The 20,821-nt window shown below is 44.0% G+C and overlaps 11 protein-coding genes across 11 annotated transcripts; 4 read left to right on the plus strand and 7 right to left on the minus strand.

The window, feature by feature from the left end:
• Positions 1-290: 290 nt before the first annotated feature.
• On the minus strand, positions 291-1,379 carry O0I10_001443 (uncharacterized protein; the record flags this gene model as incomplete). Its single annotated transcript, XM_058481539.1, has 1 exon — positions 291-1,379. The coding sequence occupies one exon, from the start codon at positions 1,377-1,379 to the stop codon at positions 291-293; it is 1,089 nt and encodes a 362-aa protein (XP_058347396.1).
• A 1,294-nt stretch (positions 1,380-2,673) lies between these two features.
• Positions 2,674-4,067, plus strand: O0I10_001444 (uncharacterized protein; the record flags this gene model as incomplete). The annotated part of the gene is made up of 4 exons (XM_058481540.1): positions 2,674-2,778; positions 2,829-3,018; positions 3,075-3,336; positions 3,401-4,067. The coding sequence occupies 4 exons, from the start codon at positions 2,674-2,676 to the stop codon at positions 4,065-4,067; spliced, it is 1,224 nt and encodes a 407-aa protein (XP_058347397.1).
• A 104-nt stretch (positions 4,068-4,171) lies between these two features.
• On the minus strand, positions 4,172-5,079 carry O0I10_001445 (uncharacterized protein; the record flags this gene model as incomplete). The annotated part of the gene is made up of 4 exons (XM_058481541.1): positions 4,172-4,573; positions 4,649-4,758; positions 4,821-4,979; positions 5,037-5,079. 4 exons carry the CDS (start codon positions 5,077-5,079, stop codon positions 4,172-4,174), a joined length of 714 nt encoding a protein of 237 aa, XP_058347398.1.
• A 471-nt stretch (positions 5,080-5,550) lies between these two features.
• Positions 5,551-5,992, plus strand: O0I10_001446 (uncharacterized protein; the record flags this gene model as incomplete). The annotated part of the gene is made up of 4 exons (XM_058481542.1): positions 5,551-5,592; positions 5,656-5,740; positions 5,798-5,862; positions 5,930-5,992. The coding sequence occupies 4 exons, from the start codon at positions 5,551-5,553 to the stop codon at positions 5,990-5,992; spliced, it is 255 nt and encodes an 84-aa protein (XP_058347399.1).
• A 520-nt stretch (positions 5,993-6,512) lies between these two features.
• O0I10_001447 (uncharacterized protein) lies at positions 6,513-8,635 on the plus strand (the record flags this gene model as incomplete). Its single annotated transcript, XM_058481543.1, has 6 exons — positions 6,513-7,156; positions 7,218-7,333; positions 7,400-7,695; positions 7,752-7,879; positions 7,940-8,562; positions 8,622-8,635. 6 exons carry the CDS (start codon positions 6,513-6,515, stop codon positions 8,633-8,635), a joined length of 1,821 nt encoding a protein of 606 aa, XP_058347400.1.
• A 247-nt stretch (positions 8,636-8,882) lies between these two features.
• On the minus strand, positions 8,883-9,644 carry O0I10_001448 (uncharacterized protein; the record flags this gene model as incomplete). Its single annotated transcript, XM_058481544.1, has 2 exons — positions 8,883-9,389; positions 9,450-9,644. 2 exons carry the CDS (start codon positions 9,642-9,644, stop codon positions 8,883-8,885), a joined length of 702 nt encoding a protein of 233 aa, XP_058347401.1.
• An 854-nt stretch (positions 9,645-10,498) lies between these two features.
• On the plus strand, positions 10,499-13,148 carry O0I10_001449 (translation elongation factor G; the record flags this gene model as incomplete). Its single annotated transcript, XM_058481545.1, has 5 exons — positions 10,499-10,610; positions 10,668-10,730; positions 10,794-10,853; positions 10,915-11,805; positions 11,872-13,148. 5 exons carry the CDS (start codon positions 10,499-10,501, stop codon positions 13,146-13,148), a joined length of 2,403 nt encoding a protein of 800 aa, XP_058347402.1.
• Positions 13,149-13,332: 184 nt separating this feature from the next.
• Positions 13,333-15,223, minus strand: O0I10_001450 (uncharacterized protein; the record flags this gene model as incomplete). The annotated part of the gene is made up of 4 exons (XM_058481546.1): positions 13,333-13,521; positions 13,598-13,663; positions 13,722-14,876; positions 14,939-15,223. 4 exons carry the CDS (start codon positions 15,221-15,223, stop codon positions 13,333-13,335), a joined length of 1,695 nt encoding a protein of 564 aa, XP_058347403.1.
• A 152-nt stretch (positions 15,224-15,375) lies between these two features.
• O0I10_001451 (uncharacterized protein) lies at positions 15,376-16,233 on the minus strand (the record flags this gene model as incomplete). The annotated part of the gene is made up of 5 exons (XM_058481547.1): positions 15,376-15,519; positions 15,588-15,695; positions 15,760-15,866; positions 15,920-16,135; positions 16,191-16,233. 5 exons carry the CDS (start codon positions 16,231-16,233, stop codon positions 15,376-15,378), a joined length of 618 nt encoding a protein of 205 aa, XP_058347404.1.
• Positions 16,234-16,833: 600 nt separating this feature from the next.
• Positions 16,834-17,746, minus strand: O0I10_001452 (uncharacterized protein; the record flags this gene model as incomplete). Its single annotated transcript, XM_058481548.1, has 5 exons — positions 16,834-16,977; positions 17,065-17,166; positions 17,241-17,347; positions 17,420-17,635; positions 17,701-17,746. 5 exons carry the CDS (start codon positions 17,744-17,746, stop codon positions 16,834-16,836), a joined length of 615 nt encoding a protein of 204 aa, XP_058347405.1.
• A 1,407-nt stretch (positions 17,747-19,153) lies between these two features.
• Positions 19,154-20,078, minus strand: O0I10_001453 (uncharacterized protein; the record flags this gene model as incomplete). The annotated part of the gene is made up of 5 exons (XM_058481549.1): positions 19,154-19,297; positions 19,369-19,470; positions 19,527-19,633; positions 19,762-19,971; positions 20,036-20,078. 5 exons carry the CDS (start codon positions 20,076-20,078, stop codon positions 19,154-19,156), a joined length of 606 nt encoding a protein of 201 aa, XP_058347406.1.
• Positions 20,079-20,821: the final 743 nt, after the last annotated feature.

A 20,821-nucleotide genomic window follows, 5' to 3' on the forward strand; every position in this document is an offset into this window, starting at 1 on the left:
CACACAACCCTACCATTGCTTCTGCCCATGTGCGTTTGATGTGCTTTTGCGCCTAAAACAGAAATACACATATGCATGTGGTGCCGTAAAATGATGAAAAATGCAAAGAACGTGGCAAGAAGGCTCTAGCGCCATTGTATTAGCTAATAGCGGATCAACGGATCAACAATGCAATATGCCTATTCAATTTCAAATACCCACAAGGTGTACAAATCATGCTCACTTTTGGTCTTTTTTAAATTGGATGATATACAATATGATACTGGGAATGGGTTTATTATCGGAGAAAGTCAAAAGGAGGGTGATGATAATGATGATGTTGAAGAAGAAGAAGGACGTGCACGCACTATATTTACGAAGCGATCGGCGAGGCCAAGGGTATCCATAAGTAAATACGCCTGTCGAATGGTATCCGCAGAGGTGTCGGGTGTAATAAGAAGGCGGATCATATCAACAAATCCATGTGAGGCTGCATAGAGTAAAGGAGGGTTTGAGCCATCTGGGAGGCAAGCTTTGGCTTTGGCGGCACACAAACAACGCACCATGTCGATTTTGCGTTGTTGTACGGCACGATGTAATGCTGTATCCGAAGGGTCTTGTGTGCTCAATGGTGTGTTCACATCGAGGCCAGCCTCGATAAGCACTTTTAGGCACTCGATGCGATTCCAGTAAACAGCTGTACCGATCCACCCATGATTGTTGTTGTTGTTGTTGTTGGATTCTTTTTGATCATGATGATGACAACGAGATGATGGAAGAATGTGCTTGAGTAACATTTTCAGGATCGATGCACTACCACCAACAAGGCATTCCTCAACCACGGTGCGATTTGCGATTGTGCGTTTGTCCATTAAATCATCGTGATCAGCAAAAGAGAGCAAAAGGGATACACAATCACTTCTTCTGTATAAGGCAGCGAGATGAATAGGTAGGCGACCATTCTTGTCCTGAATATCGACACGAGATCCGTTTTCGAGCAATAGTTGAAGACAGCTGGTATTGTTGCCGAGAATAGCACGATGAATTGCTGTATTGCCGTGAGCGTCCACCTTGTTGACATCAACTTCGGGATGTTGAAGCAATTGGTCAACCCCATTTAGGAAACCGACTGTGGCAGCTACATGCAAAGGGGTCGACTGATCTTGTCCATGGGCAGCATTTGGATCTAAACCGCCCTTGAGAAGTAGTATCCGTAATGCCGCTTCTGATTTACTAAAGCATGCCCAGCATAGTTGTCCTAGGTTATTGTTGTTGCTGTTGGTGTTGTTGATGGCCGTGCTTGTGGCAATCTTGAGTTGTTTGTGTGATGCTGCTGTTGGTTGATGTTCTACAGACCGTTTCCGCTTTCGGTTTTCGGGGGGCGGTGATGGTAATGACATTATGCACAAATACAAGCAGTGGGGTGTTTTGATAGAAGAAAGGAAAGAAGCCACGAAGAAATAAGCGTTGCTTATATAAATGAAAGAAAAAAGATGTTTAATAAATCTTGGCGATAAAGTTGATGGTAAGGAGAAGGAAGGGAAGAAGGAAAGTGGTAGGTGGTGTGTGCGTGTAAGCGTTTATGGGAAGAGTCAACGGAGTTCGGGCCTTCAAAAAGGACCAAAGTGATCGACGGAAGATAGACCATGGCCACATTTTGATGTCTTGGCAACGCGAAAAGTCTTGGCAAGTTTGCAAGCTGCAGGTCACTACACCACACCAACTCTCATCACCTACGCCAAGATCCAAACCAGTCATCGAGCATATCCCTTCTTTCACTTATCCCCTGTTTCCCTTAGCTGCATGTTGTGCAGTGCGTGCGTGTGAGTGTGATGTGTCAATTGCGTGCGTTTGTAGATTCCCAAGCATGCACACATGGCTCGATATTAACACCACACCATACACCAAAGATGTGTATTTATGAATGAATCCAATAGCAACAAGGTTTGTGTGTGCAGCTCCATGATGCATGATACTTGCAGAGATGGATAATAGAATTATACAAGACGACGTCAGCTCTTCTTCTTGATCATGTTGTTCTTCTTTATCTCTTGGCAACCAGAGTGATGGATGAGGGTTGCCAAGTGGATCTGGGCAAGTGGCGTATGCAAGTATTGGCGGGAGGAGTATACTACTATCATCAAAATGCACGAAAGAGAGAAGTATATTCGGCCAAGGAAACCAAAGTGTCGTTTTAGGTAACCGCCACTGTCGGACTATGGTACCTGAATGGGATGGTAAAAGGGCGATCCGTCGTCTCGGAATGTTAGCCCGTGACATTGGCCAAGAGAACCCACCAAGTATGATCTCTCCTCCGCCGCTCTATGTACTCACTAGTAGCAAAAAAAGTAGTCATTTCCGCAAGGGAGCCTTGGCATTGTGGTCTAAGATGACATATGTCAAGCCTAAAAGTCTCCTTGGCGTAAGTATCCATGAGCTTGTATGGTGTTTTGCAGCGAGATCTGCAGGGCTTGCATTGATGATCCATATGCGTTGCTATGGTAAAAAAGAGAGAAATGTGATATCACGTGGTGAACAACACCATGGCAACCCATCATGTCATTAAACACCTTGGATGGTGGGTGTCATTATTGTGGACGGCGTGTATACTCAGAGAGAGAGAATGAAAAGGATTTTATTGTCATACTCCTTTAACTTTGCTATTCTTTGTTTCAACGACCTTGCACTACTGCCATGGTCACCATGGAGGAGGATCACTACACCACTTTTAGCCCTCCACTATGGAGGCAGCGACGCACGTTTATCTTGGACATTCTACGCCAACACAATGTGTCATCGGTAAGGGATCAGCTTGCCAACATGCCCCATGACGACTAACCTTTGTCTAGGTGCTTGATTATGGCTGTGGCGAAGGGTCAGTCCTATCCTTCTTGATTCCACCTACGCTCAACATTACGCGACTCGCTGGTTTGGATATATGCATGGATTCTCTTAAGGAAGCAGTGGAAAGGTGTCAACCATGGCCAGCTGACTATAGCCAACTACGCGAATACCCATTGACTATTGATGTATATCAAGGTAGGGTCCATAAACCAATGGATTCGATTGTTCTATTGCTTATAGTATTGCCATAGGGTCTGTTGATGAATACGACAAACGACTTGCTGGTTTTGATGCTATCATTTGTTCCGAAGTCATTGAGCACCTTTATGCACCCGTTCTTGATCGCATCCTCAACACGGCGCTTGGCCAGTACCATCCAAGGATTTTTATCGTCACCACCCCCAACGCTGAATACAATGTCCATTTTGAGCAACTGAACTATGGTCAACCCAATGCTGTATTTCGTCATGATGATCACAAGTTTGAATGGACACGTCAAGAGTTTCAAACATGGTAAATATCATTTGTCGTGGATGGATGATGGAAATGGCATGTGAATTGATGTACGCAATATCAGGTGCAAAAAGGGAGCTCAGCAACACAACTATGACGTATCGTTTCATGGCATAGGCTTGGTGGATGGTAAAAAGGATGATGTATCTCTTGGCCACTGCACGCAAGCATGCGTTTTTGTACGACGTGATTCTTCGGTTGCCATGGATCCAATCAACAACAATGTACCGCATCGGCATGTGAAACGCATTGATTTTCCTTATTACAATGAACCTCCACTTTCCAATCATGAAGCACTTGAAGTGATCGAAGGGTATATTGCTACCTTGTGTCAAGTGGATGTGGATATCCCATCACTACCACAACAACAACATCCACCCGCTGTACTTGAATGGTGTCTTGACTGGTCAGATATCTCTCAACCCTCCTCATCATCAAACGACGACGACATACCCACCAGCAACAAAGATAATCCTCCTCAACAGCAACCTACACCTCCATATGATCAACAATATACTCGTACCCCGCAGCGATTCCCTATTGAGATTCTTTGGGATATCCTCCACATCCGTCAAATATGCAAATCCATGGCTCGCTTAAAGGAATTATTGACCGAATGCTCATCAGCTTATCAAATTGACAAGGAGGATCTCATTGTTTGCAAGTCTTTCCCAGTAATCCGAGATGACAATGTATATAGTACCACGAGTGAGGATGATAATGATTTGTAAATTGTTTATTCATAACTCCATGAATCCCTCTTCCTTTGTAAATAAATTTGCATCCATGCATCCATAGCAATGACTCTTACATATACAACGACTGAACAACATCCTTATAACAACCCACGTGATCCATAACCTATCAATATGCATAATACCACCACTGCTAACGCACGAATGGCTCGTCGAAAATCTTTTTGTTGGCGTGTGTATAATAATTGTAACCGCATGTTGATCATTTCTTGTTGATGAGCCAGCATTGTTTGACTCAATTCACTCAACTTGTTATGCAATACTGGTATCTCCTCGTCATGATGTGCTCTTGGTATCTCTGTCGTCGTTGGTAATGGGAAGTCCTCGTCATTTTCTGATATAGACATCTCTTCTTCATTGTGTTCAGATAGCTCTTCTTCATTGTTTTCAAACTCACTCGCATTCTCTGGACTGACGCCATTCGCAAGGTAAACGCATTTGAGTTGATGTTCATGGAGGCCTTCACGTGAAGCGGCTACCCACTAAATAAAAAGATATCATCATCATCATCATCAGTGACATGTCATTCTCCATCATCATCCCTTGATAATCCATACCATTTCTCGAAATGGGATATCCAATTGATCCTCGCTGACCTTGGCGGATCTCACTAGAAATGCATCGGTGCAGTGATCAAGCGGTTCTTCGTCATAAGGAACCATCGTCACTAACCCAACCCAACCGTAAGCATGCAATACACCATGGATACCGTCGTGTATGGCAACTCACCTTTTACACGCACTTCTGATTGTTTGTCAACTAGACCAAAAGGAGGACGCACGTTATAACGAGTGTTGGCATTAGTCAAGATCTTGAACGCTACTGGATGCCGATCGTCTGGGTTCTTGATCACGAAATGCTGCTGTACATCAGGTCGCGTCAAAGGTCCTAGATAGAGATACCCACATTAGAATGACAGTTGAAGAAGGGTAGTGTAACACTTACGCTCGAAGCAAATGTAGTTTTTGGGTTTTACCAACAAGGCCATGATAAACACGAAAGAGAGTGTTTGATCAATTGACTACGCAGATGAAATCGGATAAACGTTCCTCATTGCATGGAAGTGACCCCAAAAATGGGTCCCCACTCCATTGACCATTGACCATATCTTGTATCCCTCATGGCTCTCTCAAACTAGCAGTAAACGATCCAACATATATAAAAGTTATATCACATTCATGATAAAGCCATTTTTTTTGGTATCAAAGATGCATGCAAAACCTAATCTCAGCATCCAACATGAGCGTAAAAAGAGTTGTTGGTTTGCATGTTGTTTTATTCATTCCTATCTTATATACAATAATGACAAAGCTAGCATGATGGGTAGGTATGTACTATGTATGTATTGGCACAACCTCTTGTTGAAGAAGCCCAAATCGCGGAGTTGTCTCGACGTCATGAAAGTTGCCCGGAGCAGAAGGGGGGTTTCTTTTTTGTTTTCCAAGTTCACTTAGTAATTATGTCGGGTAAGGTGCCCAGTGAAGATCTGCTTTCTCACAAGGTAAGAGGCCATCGCCATGGGTGAGAGTGTACGTCATTAGCTTACATGCGCGTCAATCTGTAGTGGGACCAAGTAATCTCCAATATCGTCGTCAAGACTGGACTGGGTTTAAGCGCTGGCATCGTCGCTTCAGCTTTGTTGTTCAAGAGTATGTATATCGCTTGTCAATACGCGTTCAAAGTAGGATAGCTGATGGATTATTTAGAGCGAACATGGCCTATTGCTATCACCACCGGTTGGGGTTTTGGTGTGGCCTATGCTGACGCCCAGGTAATTATGATACAACGGAGAGATGAGTAAATGGCTACTGTTCTTACACATAGTATCCTTTATTCAGCGTGTATTCCATCCTCATCATGTTCCAGGCGTGCAATTTGAAAAGAAGAAGCCCGTTGTTTAGAAGAATTTTACCAGTAAAGATTCGTTGTCTGTTGTCATCATCGTATAATGGTCTCTGCGCGGAATACTATCAATCGATCGAGTAATGGAGTGAATGGTGGTCTTTGTGTGTATTATCAATCAAGCGAAGGATTATACAATGGGAAATGGAGATTGTATATGATTTTATAAGCAATCCATGCAAATTCCTTAAAGTTGTTCCAAGGGAGATAGGCAAGGCTTTTTCTTTGCTAGAGAATCCAATGATGACATATGTATAAATCAAGAACAGCCGTTGTTCAAGATGAATGTTGCACTGAAAGATGCCTAAAGTACAAACATGGCGAGAGTTCAAAGAAGTCCTTCGATTGCATATGAGAAGGAAGGATGGTGATGGGTAGCCAATAAGATTCGACAAGTTGTTCTTTTCACACACCCACACACACTGATTCCTCCAGCCCCTGTTTCTCATCAATCCACACGCTTGAATGAATCACTTTATCCACTGACCTTTTCTCTTGTCCTTTACCACCCACCCAAACATGCACCTCTCCTCAGGCAATATGAAGCAGCACCCACAACAATTCGCTGCAATGTACAACATGCAACTCCAGCAACAACAACAACTACAACAACAACGCTTCTCCCAACCCACCATGTACCCAGGCGCATTGCCACCCAATCAAGCGCCATGGCCTATACCAGAACAGCAACACCAGCTAATGAATGTTATGGGACGATCCCCCATGAGCAAGATGACCCAGTTAGGAGGAGGTAGTGGAGGTAGTACGCCTACGGTCCCAGCAGCAGCAACTACCACTACAGCTCAGTTGGCAACACGAGCGCCTGTTGTGCCTGCCGTGAACAATTCAATGGTACCTCAAATTGAACCGATAGCTGCTGACACCGAGACACGCAAAAAGAACCTATTCATCTTCCAACATCGTGATCAACTCTATCAAGAAGCACTCAACATTCAACATAAGCGTCATATTGCATTGGCCCAGGAAAAGAAGCGTGAGATTGATTGGATCCAACGTCAAAGACAAACAAGAATGCGTGCTGGTCCCATTCCTGTATTCGGTCCTGGATATACCGGTGGTGGCAATCAACCCTCAGGATTGGAAACACGCGTGGTTTATCCAAATCAACGTAAACGATTGAGGAGATCACGTGAACTTCGATTGTAAGTAAAAAGACCACTCCCCAAAAGTGTGAAACAAAAAAGTCTGATCCCCGAATCCTAGTCGGCATGATCAACTCGTCGAACAAGGTGAAAAAGATGATACTTTGGTGCCCATTCGTCTTGAGCTCGAAGTGGATGGATACAAGCTACGTGACACTTTCACTTGGAATATGCATGGTAAGTGATAGATTGAAGATCTAAATTTCATCATTGTTCATCATCATCATCCTTGTTATATCGTAGAGACCCTTATTACACCTGAACAATTTGCCGAGATCATGTGTGAGGATTTGCAGCTACCTCCATCGACATTTGTACCTCTTATTTCACGTGGCATCCATGATCAATTGGAAGACTATTATCTCAATGCTGGCAGTGCAGTAATGGATGGAGATGGTTCCGATGCTGAAAAGGAGACTGCGGAGTTTATGGCACAATGCAGTGATGAGCCATCCAATATTGTTGTCAAGGTCGATGAGAACGAAAAGGATTTGGAGTGCAAAAAGAGGAAGCATACAGAATTACGAATGCTGATAAAGGTAATCATTGGATTTTCTTTATAAACGATGTGCTAACTTTCTCTTTTTTCTTTTAGCTTGATATCACTGTTGGGAAACGTGCGCTGCTGGATCAATTTGAATGGGATATTGCATGTCAACGAAATGATGCTGAGGAGTTTGCCGATAAACTTACCAAAGAGCTTGGACTTGGAGGTGAATTCAGGTAAGTGATTTCGAAAGAAAAGCAATGCAAAGTGTCATTCTAACAATACAAAAACAATAGAACGGCTATTGCACATTCGATTCGTGAGCAAGCACACAGCTACATCAAATCATTACTCCTTGTTGGTTATGAATTCGATGGGACACCTATATCGGATGATGAATTACGACAAAGTTTTCTACCATCGCTTAAATCCATTATTCGTGATCTTGACTCAGTGGAACGATTTACACCTGCTATCTTGGAATTGACCGATGCTGAGCTTGATAAAATCGAAAAGGATCGTATGCGAGATGCTCGAAGGAAGCGACGCCAAGCACGTGGACGACGTGGTGTTGTGTTACCAGATCGTGAACCACAAAAGACATTCCGCACAGGGATTGCTGTTGCTCCTGAACAAGATGTATCGGATGAACAATTCTTGATAAATGCTGGCATGGTGAATGGTGTTCATACGCGTGGCAGCACACCCACAAGCAACTTGGAACCCATGCACTCACAACGCAAGAGTGCTCTCAGGGCACGAATGAATATTGCAGCCGATGCAGCAAGTAGTCATCATACAAGTGCTAGTCCACCTCCATTCCGAGGACAACAAGGTGGTGGTGGTGGTGGTGTGCAAGGTGTTATTCCTTTGAATACAGGAAGTCGATTCTCAATGATGGATCAGCGATCTATGTCTGGTAGGTTGCTTTAAACAACAATGCGTGTGTTTTTCAATTGCTAAATCATCCTCTTCTAGGTCAACGGATATGATAGGACTCTTGTTGAATCATCTCTCTTTGCAGACTTTTTCCTTTGACACCATGTTATATTCCCTCATCCTATACACACACAAACACACTCGCACATACGTATATACATCATTCATTTTCATCTCCCATGGCATTGCTTCTCTTGTAAAAGATCCACAGTATTATTCTTTCACCCCATTACGTGTATCACAGTGATCGTTTTATAAACATTTCTGTCTTTCTATATACAAATGTTGCTATGATGATGATTATGCTCTGTTGATCAATCCTTGGACCATGGCTTTGCATTCTTCCTCGCTAAGGTATTCCGAGTTGAGGATGGCATTGGCGAGCATAATGGTATCCTTGGTACTATTGGAATTAAGCCACACACGACCATTCATGCCGACTGCCAATTCAAAAGGAAAATGTTCTCCAAGCAATTGCAAGATGGGTGTGTTGGCATCCAGTAACCGTCGACAGAGACCCAGTGAGCATTTGATCATGTATCCACCCTTGAGTTCTCCAAATCCATCAGCCTTGCCCGTCGTTGGATTAATGCAATCAAGCTCGGCTTCCATATCTCGGTTGGCCATGGCAATGCGACAATAGACAAGCGTGCGTGGTACAAGATTAGGTTTGTTGCGTTTGGTGGCGCCTTCAAATGCAAGTGCTGGTAATACTGCTGTATGTGCTGTACCAATATCAACGCGATAATAGTCGGCAAGCTTGGCTGTCACCACACCCAAGACGGACTCTCCCGAAGCTGCAATATACTATAAGCTTTGTAAGTATATCATACAACGGTCACTCCTTGCGTCCATAGAATAACATACTCGCTTTTGATTGCTCTCGATCCACCATCGCATGGGAGGTGCGTGTTTGAGCATGCCGGCTTTGGTTGCTACAATGTGCTCGCCATCTTGACGCAAACCAGGACCAAGCGTGATCACTCCTTGCTGCTCATTGTTGGTTGCTTCGTGTATGACATCGCCCGGTAGAACGACCCGTGATGCGTGATCGACCTCCATAGGTAGTGTATATAGGCAATAAAGAGGTCTGTGTCAGAAATTTCAGTCGCTGATAAATGTTTTTGATCAGTGGCGGAATGAATGGTCGCTGTGCATTACTTGTGTACCTTACCTCTCTCTTTTCACTTTGGGTCAGCCACATAAAAGATACCAACGTTATACTACATTTCCAAGTTTATGTCTATGTGCGAATATAGATAATATAGATGGCTGTCATTGTGGTTCGATTACCACTGCTGCTGGTATCCCTTTTCATATCTTCGATTTGATGACAAATAAAGATACACCATCATCTCGACTTTCAATATCATTGTCACTGATAAGTGAAGGATTGCAACTATATAGATGCCATGGAAACATTGGTAAGTGGGAGCATAGCAACAATTTTGTTCCCATGGCAACGGCAAATGCATGCAAAAGGATACTTTCAAGATCACAATTTTCCATACCTTACTTACGACATAGATGAGCACTGCTCCAGCAATACATACGATACATATATAAAGGAATCCCTCAGCTTATGGTATTCGAGCCACTTGCATAATAACTTAAGCATCATCCGTATACATTTTCAAGAAGTATATTGAGATAAAACACTAAGCTAGTAGCCGCATTGTCTAACTATAAGCTCCTGGACCATCCATCTTCAAGAATAGAAAACTTGGCTACCGTGGCTCGTTCAGGGTCAAAGCTTGTATTCAATGCTGGATCAAATCACGTGCACTTGACAATTGAACCTTGCAATCATGCATTCGAGACCGAGTCACGAGCAAGTAGCACAACCTGTTCTTTTGGCCCCGTCCACCACCGACTAAACAGCAGCATTCGAATCGGCCGCTCATTGCATACACATCATGTTGACTTCTTTGCTGGCTTCGACTGCCTGTCGTCAAAAGAGTCGAGTCGTATCGTTAAAGACGCCATTGGCCTACTTGATTTCAACGTCCAAACGAACATTTGCTTCCGGTTTGTATTTCAATGACCTTCAAAAAGTCGATCGATTACCAACTGCAGAGTGTATAGGTACCAAGGACTTTACACTTCCCAAGACCCGTAATATTGGTATCATTGCACACATTGATGCAGGTAAACAAAGTACAAATAAGGAGAGGGAAAGAGATTTCATTGTTGACAGGGAACCTTTTGCAGGCAAGACCACGACAACGGAGCGTATGTTGTATTATGCTGGTGTTACCAAGCGCATTGGTGGTAAGAAAAAATGGTGCATGTCATGATGATGATCCTTTGATATCTGATAGACTGAACCTAGATATCGATGATGGTGATACTGTGATGGACTATCTCAAGGCCGAACGTGAACGTGGCATTACGATCAACAGCGCTGCCATTACATTTGGATGGAAGGGGCATCGCATCAATCTCATTGACACGCCGGGTCACGTGGACTTTACCATTGAAGTGGAGCGAGCCGTACGTGTTTTGGATGGTGCGGTGACGATTTTGGATGGTGTTGCAGGCGTGGAAGCACAAACGGAGACTGTATGGCGACAAGCGGATCGTTATGGTGTTCCACGCATTGCCTTTGTCAACAAGATGGATCGCACAGGTGCTGCTTATGGACGTACCGTGTTGGAAATCTGGAAAAAGTTGAGAGCACGTCCTTTGGTGTTACAAGTCCCCTTGATGCAAGAAGATAAGGGCCTGGTCGCTGTGGCTGATCTTGTGACGATGGAAATGGTGACATGGCAAGGGGAAGACGGCCTTGAAATGACACGTACACCTTTACAAAAAGAGGATGCCTTATGGGAAGAAGCCGTACGTGGACGCACAGCTCTTGTTGAAGCACTCGCTGAAATGGATGATGGCATGGTCGAGAGCTTTTTGGAAGAAGCCGGTGCCGATCATTTACAAGTGACATCGGATTCTCTAAAGGAAGCATTGCGACGGGTGACATTGAACAACAAAGCAGTGCCTGTGCTCTGTGGAACAGCTTTCAAGAATATTGGTGTACAGCCCGTTTTGGATGCTGTCTTGGATTATCTTCCATCGCCTATGGATCGACCTGCTGCGTTGGCAACCTATGACAGTGGCAAAAGTGCTCTAGTTCCGCTGGCGGAAAATGGCAAATTATGCGCATTGGCGTTCAAGGTGACACATGATGCACGACGCGGTCCTTTGGTCTATGTCAAGGTGTATTCTGGTAAGTCGTTGGGTCGAGGCGAGATGAAAACAGGATAGCCAAAACTAACATTCGATGGGTTGCTAGGCAAAATCAATACCCGTATGACGCTATTCAATAGCACTACTCATAGCAAAGAGCGTGTCAACAAATTGTTGCAAATGTACGCAAAGGACGTTGAAGAGATCCCATCCATTGGCCCTGGCAACATTGGTGTCATTGTTGGTCTTCGAGATACACGTACGGGTGATACCCTTGTTCAATTCAATGATAAGTCGGGCATGCAACTTGGCAACATCGATATTCCCAGCCCTGCATTTTTCTCTGCTATTGAACCCGCGTCCGTATCCGAAGAAAAGGTCATTGATGAAGCACTCAAGAATCTCACTCGAGAGGATCCATCGCTCAAGGTGTGGACTGATCAAGATAGTGGCCAAACATTGATCAGTGGTATGGGTGAACTTCATCTTGAAATTGTCAAGGATCGATTGATCAATGATTTCAAGTGCAAAGCTGAGATGGGCAAGATGCGTATCAGTTATCGTGAGACATGTCAATCGCCTATATCCGTTTCCAGTGTGTTTGATAAAGAAGTCATGGGAAAACGATCACGTGCCAACTGCAAAATCAACCTTGAATCGGTGGATCCCGAAGAACCCGTTGAAGAAGGATGGATTCATGATTCAGGCAACTACATGCATATCGAATTACCCAAAGACAATGATACAACATCGTCATCATCCGAACAACAAGGAGACAATAATCAGCAAATGCAATTCAGCAAAGATGATATACGACGTGCTGTGCAAACGGGTCTTGCTTCAGGTCTCGCTCGTGGAGCCATTCTTGGTTTTCCCTTGACCAAAGTCAAGGTTAGTGTGCAAGATCTCGAAACTTTTGGTGCGGATACAACATTGGGAAGTATCTCGGCATGTGTTTCGCGAGGTGTCCAAGATGCTATCAAACAAGCCAACCCTTGTCTTCTCGAGCCCATGATGGAAGTACATACCGAAGTGAACGAAAACGACATTGGCAGCGTGGTGAGCGACCTTAGTGGCACACGTCGTGGTCATGTGATTGGCTTGGAATCATCCATGGATACAGAGCAAGATCCAGCAACCGATGATGTTGAAGTTTATGCACCACCCGATGCGTTTACAAGTGGCAATGGTGATATTGGAGAATACAAAGCAAAGCAAGTGGTCAAGGCCCACGTGCCCCTTAGCTCGATGCTTGGCTATTCAAACGCATTACGCAGCTTGACAGGTGGCAGTGGCAGTTTCTCTATGCGTGTTATTGGTTATGGCGAGATGACAAAGGACAGAGAGCGAGCCGTGGTCAATGAGATGCGAGGATATTATTAAATTTGGTAAAAGACGATATTTTTTTATGTAAATAGAAGCCATCCATTTTTGAAAAGAGGGAAAAAAGTATGATTCATGTAATAGACTAGTAGTAGTAGTAGTAGTAGACACCCCTTTTTTTAAAAAAAGCAATTTTACCCTCCCACTAAATACGAGTTGCTACTACAGCAGGATGATCAAAGAGTTAGTGAGATGATGATGATGTACCTTCCAGATCTCTGAAATGCAAATCACGGCACGTGTCATCATTGCACGTGCCACCACCCGCTTCAAACCGACAAAGGCCTCGTTTCACTCGATCCATTGGAAGAGCTTTCTTTTGACTACCGATGCCTAGCCTTGTCAATGGTGATTCGTATGGCTTGAAAGTACCCTACGTTGGATACACCTTTTAAGGAGAACAACCGAGATAGGACGATGATGATGAAAAAAATAAAAAGTTAGTATACCTTGTGTCTCTTTGCCTCTGATGTTGGTGCTGCTGCTGCTGTTGATGATGATGCTTCTGGTTGCTTCTATTCAAAAAGGTATATCAGAGTACGATCAGCCATAGGGTCCCTATTAATTCCTTACGACGTGTGCTTCTTTTACTTGTGGCGGTTCCTTAGGTCCTCTTAATGGTGCTGCATATGCCCTTGGTATTGATTCCACTAGCCATGCTTCCTTTACTGCTGATGATGAGGCTTCAGGTGGTGATACTTTTGCTGTGGTAGCCGCTGCAGCTGATGATGATGTTGCTTTTGGTGGAGTAGCTACTGATGGCGGTGTCATTGTCTTTGGTGTAGTAACTGCTGCCGGTGAACGTGTGGATAGACTTGTCGGTGGTATGGTCATGAAATTTGCATTCTTGCCAGGCGATTGAGAAGAGCTGGTATTGGAAGAAGTGGCAACATAAGGTGCAACCCATTGACGATGATGACTAGCGAAAGAGGTATGATTCGTGTTGACTGGCTTCGGTGCAGGAGCAACAGGAGGTGGTACGACTGGTTTGACTTTGGGTGGTTGCATCTTATAGGGTGGCACTGATACAGCAGGCGAAGAAGGTGGTACTGTGGAAGCTGCAGGAGGTCGTGGCATTGGTTGCTGAATTGCAGGATGGTTCGTTTTGGATATAGGCGATACGGTGATATGCTTTTGTTGCTTTTGTTGCTGTTGTTGTTGTTCTTGCTTTGCCTTGATTGGATTGGGTATGGCTGTAGTGGTAGTAGCTTGAGAAGGCGAGTTGCTTTGGTGACGATCCAAGGTGGTGGTCGTGGTGGTGGTATTCTGATTGGCAACCCGTTTTCGATTCTTTTTCATTGATTGATGAACACGTAGACGTAACACATCTTGTTCGAGTCGTTGTTTCTTCCTTCCAATCTCATCAAGTCGTTCATCCAACGTGCTGATTTCTTGCTTATATCGATGAAGTTCAGCTTGCAAACCATCCATTTCATCTTGATCCGTCTTGATTAAACCAGGTTCCTCCTCATCCTCTTCAAAGTCACTCGTTGCCGTGTAATAAGAATCCGCATCGGAGTCATCCAAATGCTGCTGCTGCTGCTGATCCAATGTTGTTGCTGTCGTAGGCTTAGGAGACTTGGTTCGTTGTTCCTGCTGCTGTCGCCATCGAGCATTCTTATCGCGACTCTCCATCCCCCCATTTGCCATGTATGGATTCAGATGAATGGATCGCTTTGCTGAAATAGGCTGATTATATCCACCTCCACCTCCACCTCCACCTCCAAACTAATACACATACTTTGTTAGATAACATAGATCGAAAAGGCCCCAATACTAGTATCACTTACGAAGAAAGGATTCATCATATTCGTTCGGGTATCCGTCAACATACTTTGAGTATTCGATCCAAACTGGTTTCCAGGAGCATAGCTTAGCATGGCAGCGTCTGATGTAGGCCTTGGATAGTACTGCGACGAGGTAAATGGGGGAATTGGGGTGTACGTGGTCGCCTGCTTCGATGACAGGGATTTGACTGGGGCAGATTCAGTTTCTTGATCACTCTCGGACACATCCATATCGCTGTTGGAGCCGTCTGAAATATCCATGTCAATAGGTGATTGAAGCGCAGCCATTTTGAAAGAGCAAGAAAGAGAGAGAGAGAGAGAGGAAGGAAAAACAAACAGCGCTGGGCCGATACAAATTTGCTTGTCCCCTCCTAAAAACACATCACCCTGCATCGAGTGTAACACCCGTCATCACGTATTTATTCAACATCATCATTCAACTAAAAATGCTTCAAAGCTTCCTTAAGGTTGGGACGTGCTCTGATGGCTTCTGCTAAGGCAGCCATGTTGGGGTACTTGTCGATGAACTCTTTGTTGGGCCCGGTGCTCATTACAATGTAGACATAGAAATCACAATAGGATATCTACATAGCCAATAAAGGTATAAGTGCTTGTTGTCCTCGAAATAGCTCATTGTCATTATGATAGTTACCTCTTGACCAAGAGCATATGGTCCCTCATGCACACCAAAAATGCGATTGAATCGCGTAAAGAACTTGTCCAACTCTGTCTTTTTGTATTCCTCTAGGCCTTCTTCTCCCTTTCAACGTAAAATACAATGTCAGCGTATGCTTATCATGTCAACAACCAAATAGCTTGCTTACCCCAACGTATTTAGCCCTGAACACGGTGCGAGCCCAATCCATGGCATAATCAGTGGTGGCATCGACAAACTGCTCGGCATCGAGGTCATCGGTTGGGATGTATTTACCTATATACATGGTTAACATTTGCATCATAAATGGATAACCATCCAATGCTTACCCAATTTCTTTGACAAGAAACGAATAATGGGCTGGCTGGCACCATAACGCTTGCCATCCAATTCAATCATTGGTGCACAGTCAAATGGGTGACCTGATTCGACCCACTGGTACCTAACCTTGGTAAGGAATTCCTCATGGAAGGGGATGTAATTGTATTCATAATCGACGCCTGCATCATCAAGGAGCATCCGAATAGGACCACCAAATCCACCATCTATAGTATAGTAGTGATGAGCATCCCCATATGCAATCTTACTGCTTTCACTTACAGTCGGCAACAACGTAATGCAGCTTGAGACCAGAGATTGTCATGTTGAGGTATTTTAAGTTTGGGTAGTAAAAAGGAGGGGCTCATGTTGCATGCTTTTATATTTACTTTTGAAACCTTGTGTAATCATGTCCCATTTACCGTTGATAGATCAATGCTGCATGTCATATGATGCTCAGCTGCCATTAAACTGCCGTCTTGCAGATGTTGCACGCACAGCCCGATCATTAGTACTGGTCGCCGTTGTACATGAGGTAGTATAAAGATATAGCAACGCTCATGATATGCATCATACGCGGTCAAATGTTTGGGAACAAACTTGAATACCATGAGGACCTTTTTTCTATCATGCTTAAAATCGACGAGGCGATGTGATGAAATCTCGAGTTATCGCCACTCGGCTCGCCCAAAAGTGTGCAACAAAGAGCAGCTGCTGTTAAAAATGAAGGCTGCAATAAACAACATCCATCCCTTGATGACTCAAAAAGCCTGTATGTATGTATAAATGATATCACAATGTTTATTGAAGTCAGCAGACAAGTGACTACTGCATGTTAATGATGAGAGGAAAACGAGCCTCGTTCATGTTTGTGAGGTTTTTGCGACAAAGTTCGATATTTATATATAGGTGACAAACGTTTCAACTATAACTGCTTCACCACATTTTGAAGGTTTGGACGCGATTCGATCGCCTTTGCTAGAGCAACCAAGTAGGGATAATCCTTGATGTATTCCTTGTGAGCATCAACCATGAGGACAATGTAAACAAAGAAATCACAGTAGGAGATCTATCATAATAGTTTTATGTATGGTGAACACGCCTGTTCTCAACATCACGCGCGCCTAGTAGGCATCCACAATCCAAACATTCTTACCTTTTGGCCTGCAGCATATGGACCTTCATGCACACTGTAGATGCGATCAAATCGCTCGAGATACCTTTTCAAGTCATTTTGTTGGTATTCCTTCACGTTAAGCTGTGGTTTTGTAGAATACGCCCAAATTAGTACACGTCTTTGCATAAATTGTAATGGCAACACAGCCACATTACCGTTCTATAAGCGGCATTGAAATATGCCTGGATCCAGTCAGCGGCATAATCAGTCGTTGCATCCACATATTGTTCTAGATCCAAGTCGTCAGGTGTATACTTGTTGTCTACATAGACAAATGGCACGTATTGTTCAATGACTGTATACCCAACATTGCTAGCGATCAATATCAACTTACTCAGCTTTTTGGATAAGAAGCGAAGGATTGGCTGTGTACCGCTATAGCGTTTTTCATACAATTCAATCATTGGTGCGCAATCAAAAGGGTGACCCTCCTCGATCCAACGCGGCTTGACCTTGTTAGGAAATTCCTCGTAATACTCTATGTAGTTGAAGACGTAGAAAACACCAGCATCATCCAGCATCAGTCGAATTGGCCCTCCAAGCCCACCATCTTTTGGATATGGAAAATGAGGATCCAATGAGTGTTTGATCAAACTATATCCTTGACAACCTTACATTCTGGGAGGATGTAATAAAGCGAGACAGCAATTGAATCAGTCATAGTGTCTTGAAAATCAGTGTTTCGGACGCGTCGTAGTAGTACTGCAATCATGCATTGATGCAGCCTCTCTTTTATAACTTTATCATTTCTTGTATTTCTTTGGAGAGCCTTGAAACCTAACCGGAATCATACTAGCCAATATGCAGGCTTCAAACATCGCCATATACGGATTACATTACCAAACGTCCGTTGCTGTTGATTATTAATTACAACACGTTTCCGCAGCAAACTACTTCTTGACTTTATCCAATCAGCATCCTTTTACTGGTGCAACACAACAATATCACGCAATAATGCGAGTTGGTTCCCATGGCAATCACCAGGCCCATCATTTTAATGAGCCATAAGAGCACTATCCGGTTGCCACGGCAACCTGTCCGATTACTAATCCACCATGCATGAACCTAGCTGTGCATTGCCTTGATCTTTGTGTCAGCTTCACATCCATCATATCATTTTTACAACGTGTTGTTTTGATCCTTCATGATCATTAGGTGCCATTCTTTCTAGGGGTGATGCTTTTGGTATTATGAATCAAAGAAGTTGGATGAAAGTAAAAAGCTCTGAGCGACATGTTAAACATTTCGTTATGGTTGATGTTTACATACATATCCATTTGATATTGGCATCGTCTGACGCTGTACTTATGCAATGCCATCAACGAATTTCGCGCTCAGAATGGAAACCGCCTTTCTTCAGCCCAGCTTTACGCTACACAACTTGCCATCACTTCAACCATTCCAACACCAGAGGAACGCACCCATGACACACACAGCACACATGAGCTTCGACATTAGGTGAATGAACGACACCGTAGCAAAAAATTGGTGGGGTGCAACTGTGGATTTGAAACGTTTTATTCGTTTGGTCGTTGTTCCTCTTCCCACTTCCAATGGACGATCGCCGGCAACGTCAAGTCAACCAAGTGAGCAGCAGCCGTGAACTTTCTCGCGTGATGCATTCAAAGGCGTGTATACCTAGTGGTCGCATGTGCTTTGTTATAGCCAACCTTTTCCACTTGTATATCGTTTCCACCCCTTTTTTTATTGGCATTGTTATCTTTTCTACCTTAAAATCAAGCAACAATACAACGTCAACATGAAGGAACAAATGAAGAGCATATGTTCAAAGTGCTGTAGAGGAGGAGGATGGGGAAAAGGGTGGGGCAAAAGCAATGGGGTTTTCTATTGAGAGTGGATGAGTGTATGTGGGATGTCAACTATCAGGATCAAACGCATGTATGTATCGTCCTAAGGACGTTATGCATCATGATGGGTAAGAAGCAGTAGGAGTTATAGCTGTCAATTCGCTCCCCACCACGACCTACATTTCAATCACAAAGAGACCTCACGTGTGGATTGAGTTAGAAGACAAAACACGGTTTTTATTTTCGAGGTATCATATTATTTAGATTTGCTTGACAGCTTCCTGAAGACCAGAGCGGGACTTGATGGCTTCAGCGAAGGCAGCAAGGTTGGGGTAGTCCTTGATAGAGTCCTTGTTAGCTTCGAGGTTCATGACAACATAGACAACAAAGTCAGCGTATGAGATCTAGCAGCGCAAAATAAAGAGAGTTAGTGATGCGATCTATTACAACCCCATTCTCCCAATCTAGATATTACCTCCTCGCCAGCAGCATAGGGACCCTTGTGAGCACCATAAATGCGATCGAAACGCTTAAAGTACTTTTCGAGGTCGTTCTTCTTGTACTCATCAATGCCGTTCTTTATACATAACCAGTGTCAGTCTCATATCACACATCATCGATTTATATACTCACAGGAGGGTTGAAGATGGCCTTGAAAACGGCACGAGCCCAGTCACCAGCATAGTCAGCAGTAACATCAACGTATTGCTCCAAATCAGCATCAGCAGGAGCATACTTGCCTGTAATACAAATTCAATTAGCGACCGAAACCCAAGATGCTACTCGGCCCGATGATATCGCGATCACCGCTTGATCCCTTTTTCCTCATCCTCCCTCTATCCCCACACTTTTAGCAACATTTACTTACCCAACTTCTTTGCCAAGAAACGGAGGATGGGTTGAGTACCGGCGTAACGCTTGCCATCCAATTCAATCATAGGAACACAATCGAAAGGAAGACCTTCTTCGGTCCACTTGGCCTTGAGGGTGGGCCATTGTTCTCTGTCAATGAGGTTGTATTCATACTTGATCTCGGCATCATCAAGCAACATGCGGATGGGGCCACCGAAGCCACCGTCTATGATGAATGTGTATATGAATAGGCTGCATAATAACATCAACAATGCAACGCGTTGCCTTACAGTTGGGAAGAAGGTAGTTGAGCTTGACAGAAGAGAAGACCATGTTTGATGTTTGTTGTGGATGAATGATGATGACAGCTTTTTCGAACGCGCTCCCTTTTATATTCGTTGTTCGTGGTTGGGGTAGATACAACCTAACCATGCATACTTGAGACTACCAGAAGGTTCTGCTGAATAATCAGATGTCCTCCATGCCTCCATTTCCCCACCCCGCACACACTTGAATCCCGCGTTTCACCAGCATTAAAGTCGCTTGTGCAATATCACGCAAGCATCCGTCATCGCCCATTTAATTCACCTCCCACTTTACAAACGAGCCCCATCATTTGACTTTTGGGCTTATGTGGGGATACATAACACTGCATTGAGATGACAGCCAATACCATTCACCAACGTGGTGGTGGTCATGATCCCCAATCCCTTTACAACCCTGCATCCCTTTTCTTTCTTTCCCACACAATACCAAGCGTTGCACAAACCATATTTCATCAAGCACAGAAGCATGTTGCCGTAAAGTGAAACGACAAGAGACGTCCAAACAATCATTCCACATGATTTATTAGACCTCAGCAGCATCTGAGCTTCAGCCGCGTTGCTAAAAAAAAGTCAACATCCAAAAGATTCAAAATGTTGCCAAAGTGACAATAACAGCACGATGCTTCAAGTTCTAGTACATTCATCGTGGTATGCAGCTTTTCGATAGGTATCCGGAGTAATGCTGAACGCGTGTTTCGGGTCGACTTCCATAAGCAGGATTGTTACACGAGCCATGTTAAGTCAACGTTC

This window comes from Lichtheimia ornata, assembly GCF_029851405.1.
Source record: "Lichtheimia ornata isolate CBS 291.66 chromosome Unknown scaffold00004, whole genome shotgun sequence".
Lineage (NCBI taxonomy): Eukaryota > Fungi > Mucoromycota > Mucoromycetes > Mucorales > Lichtheimiaceae > Lichtheimia > Lichtheimia ornata.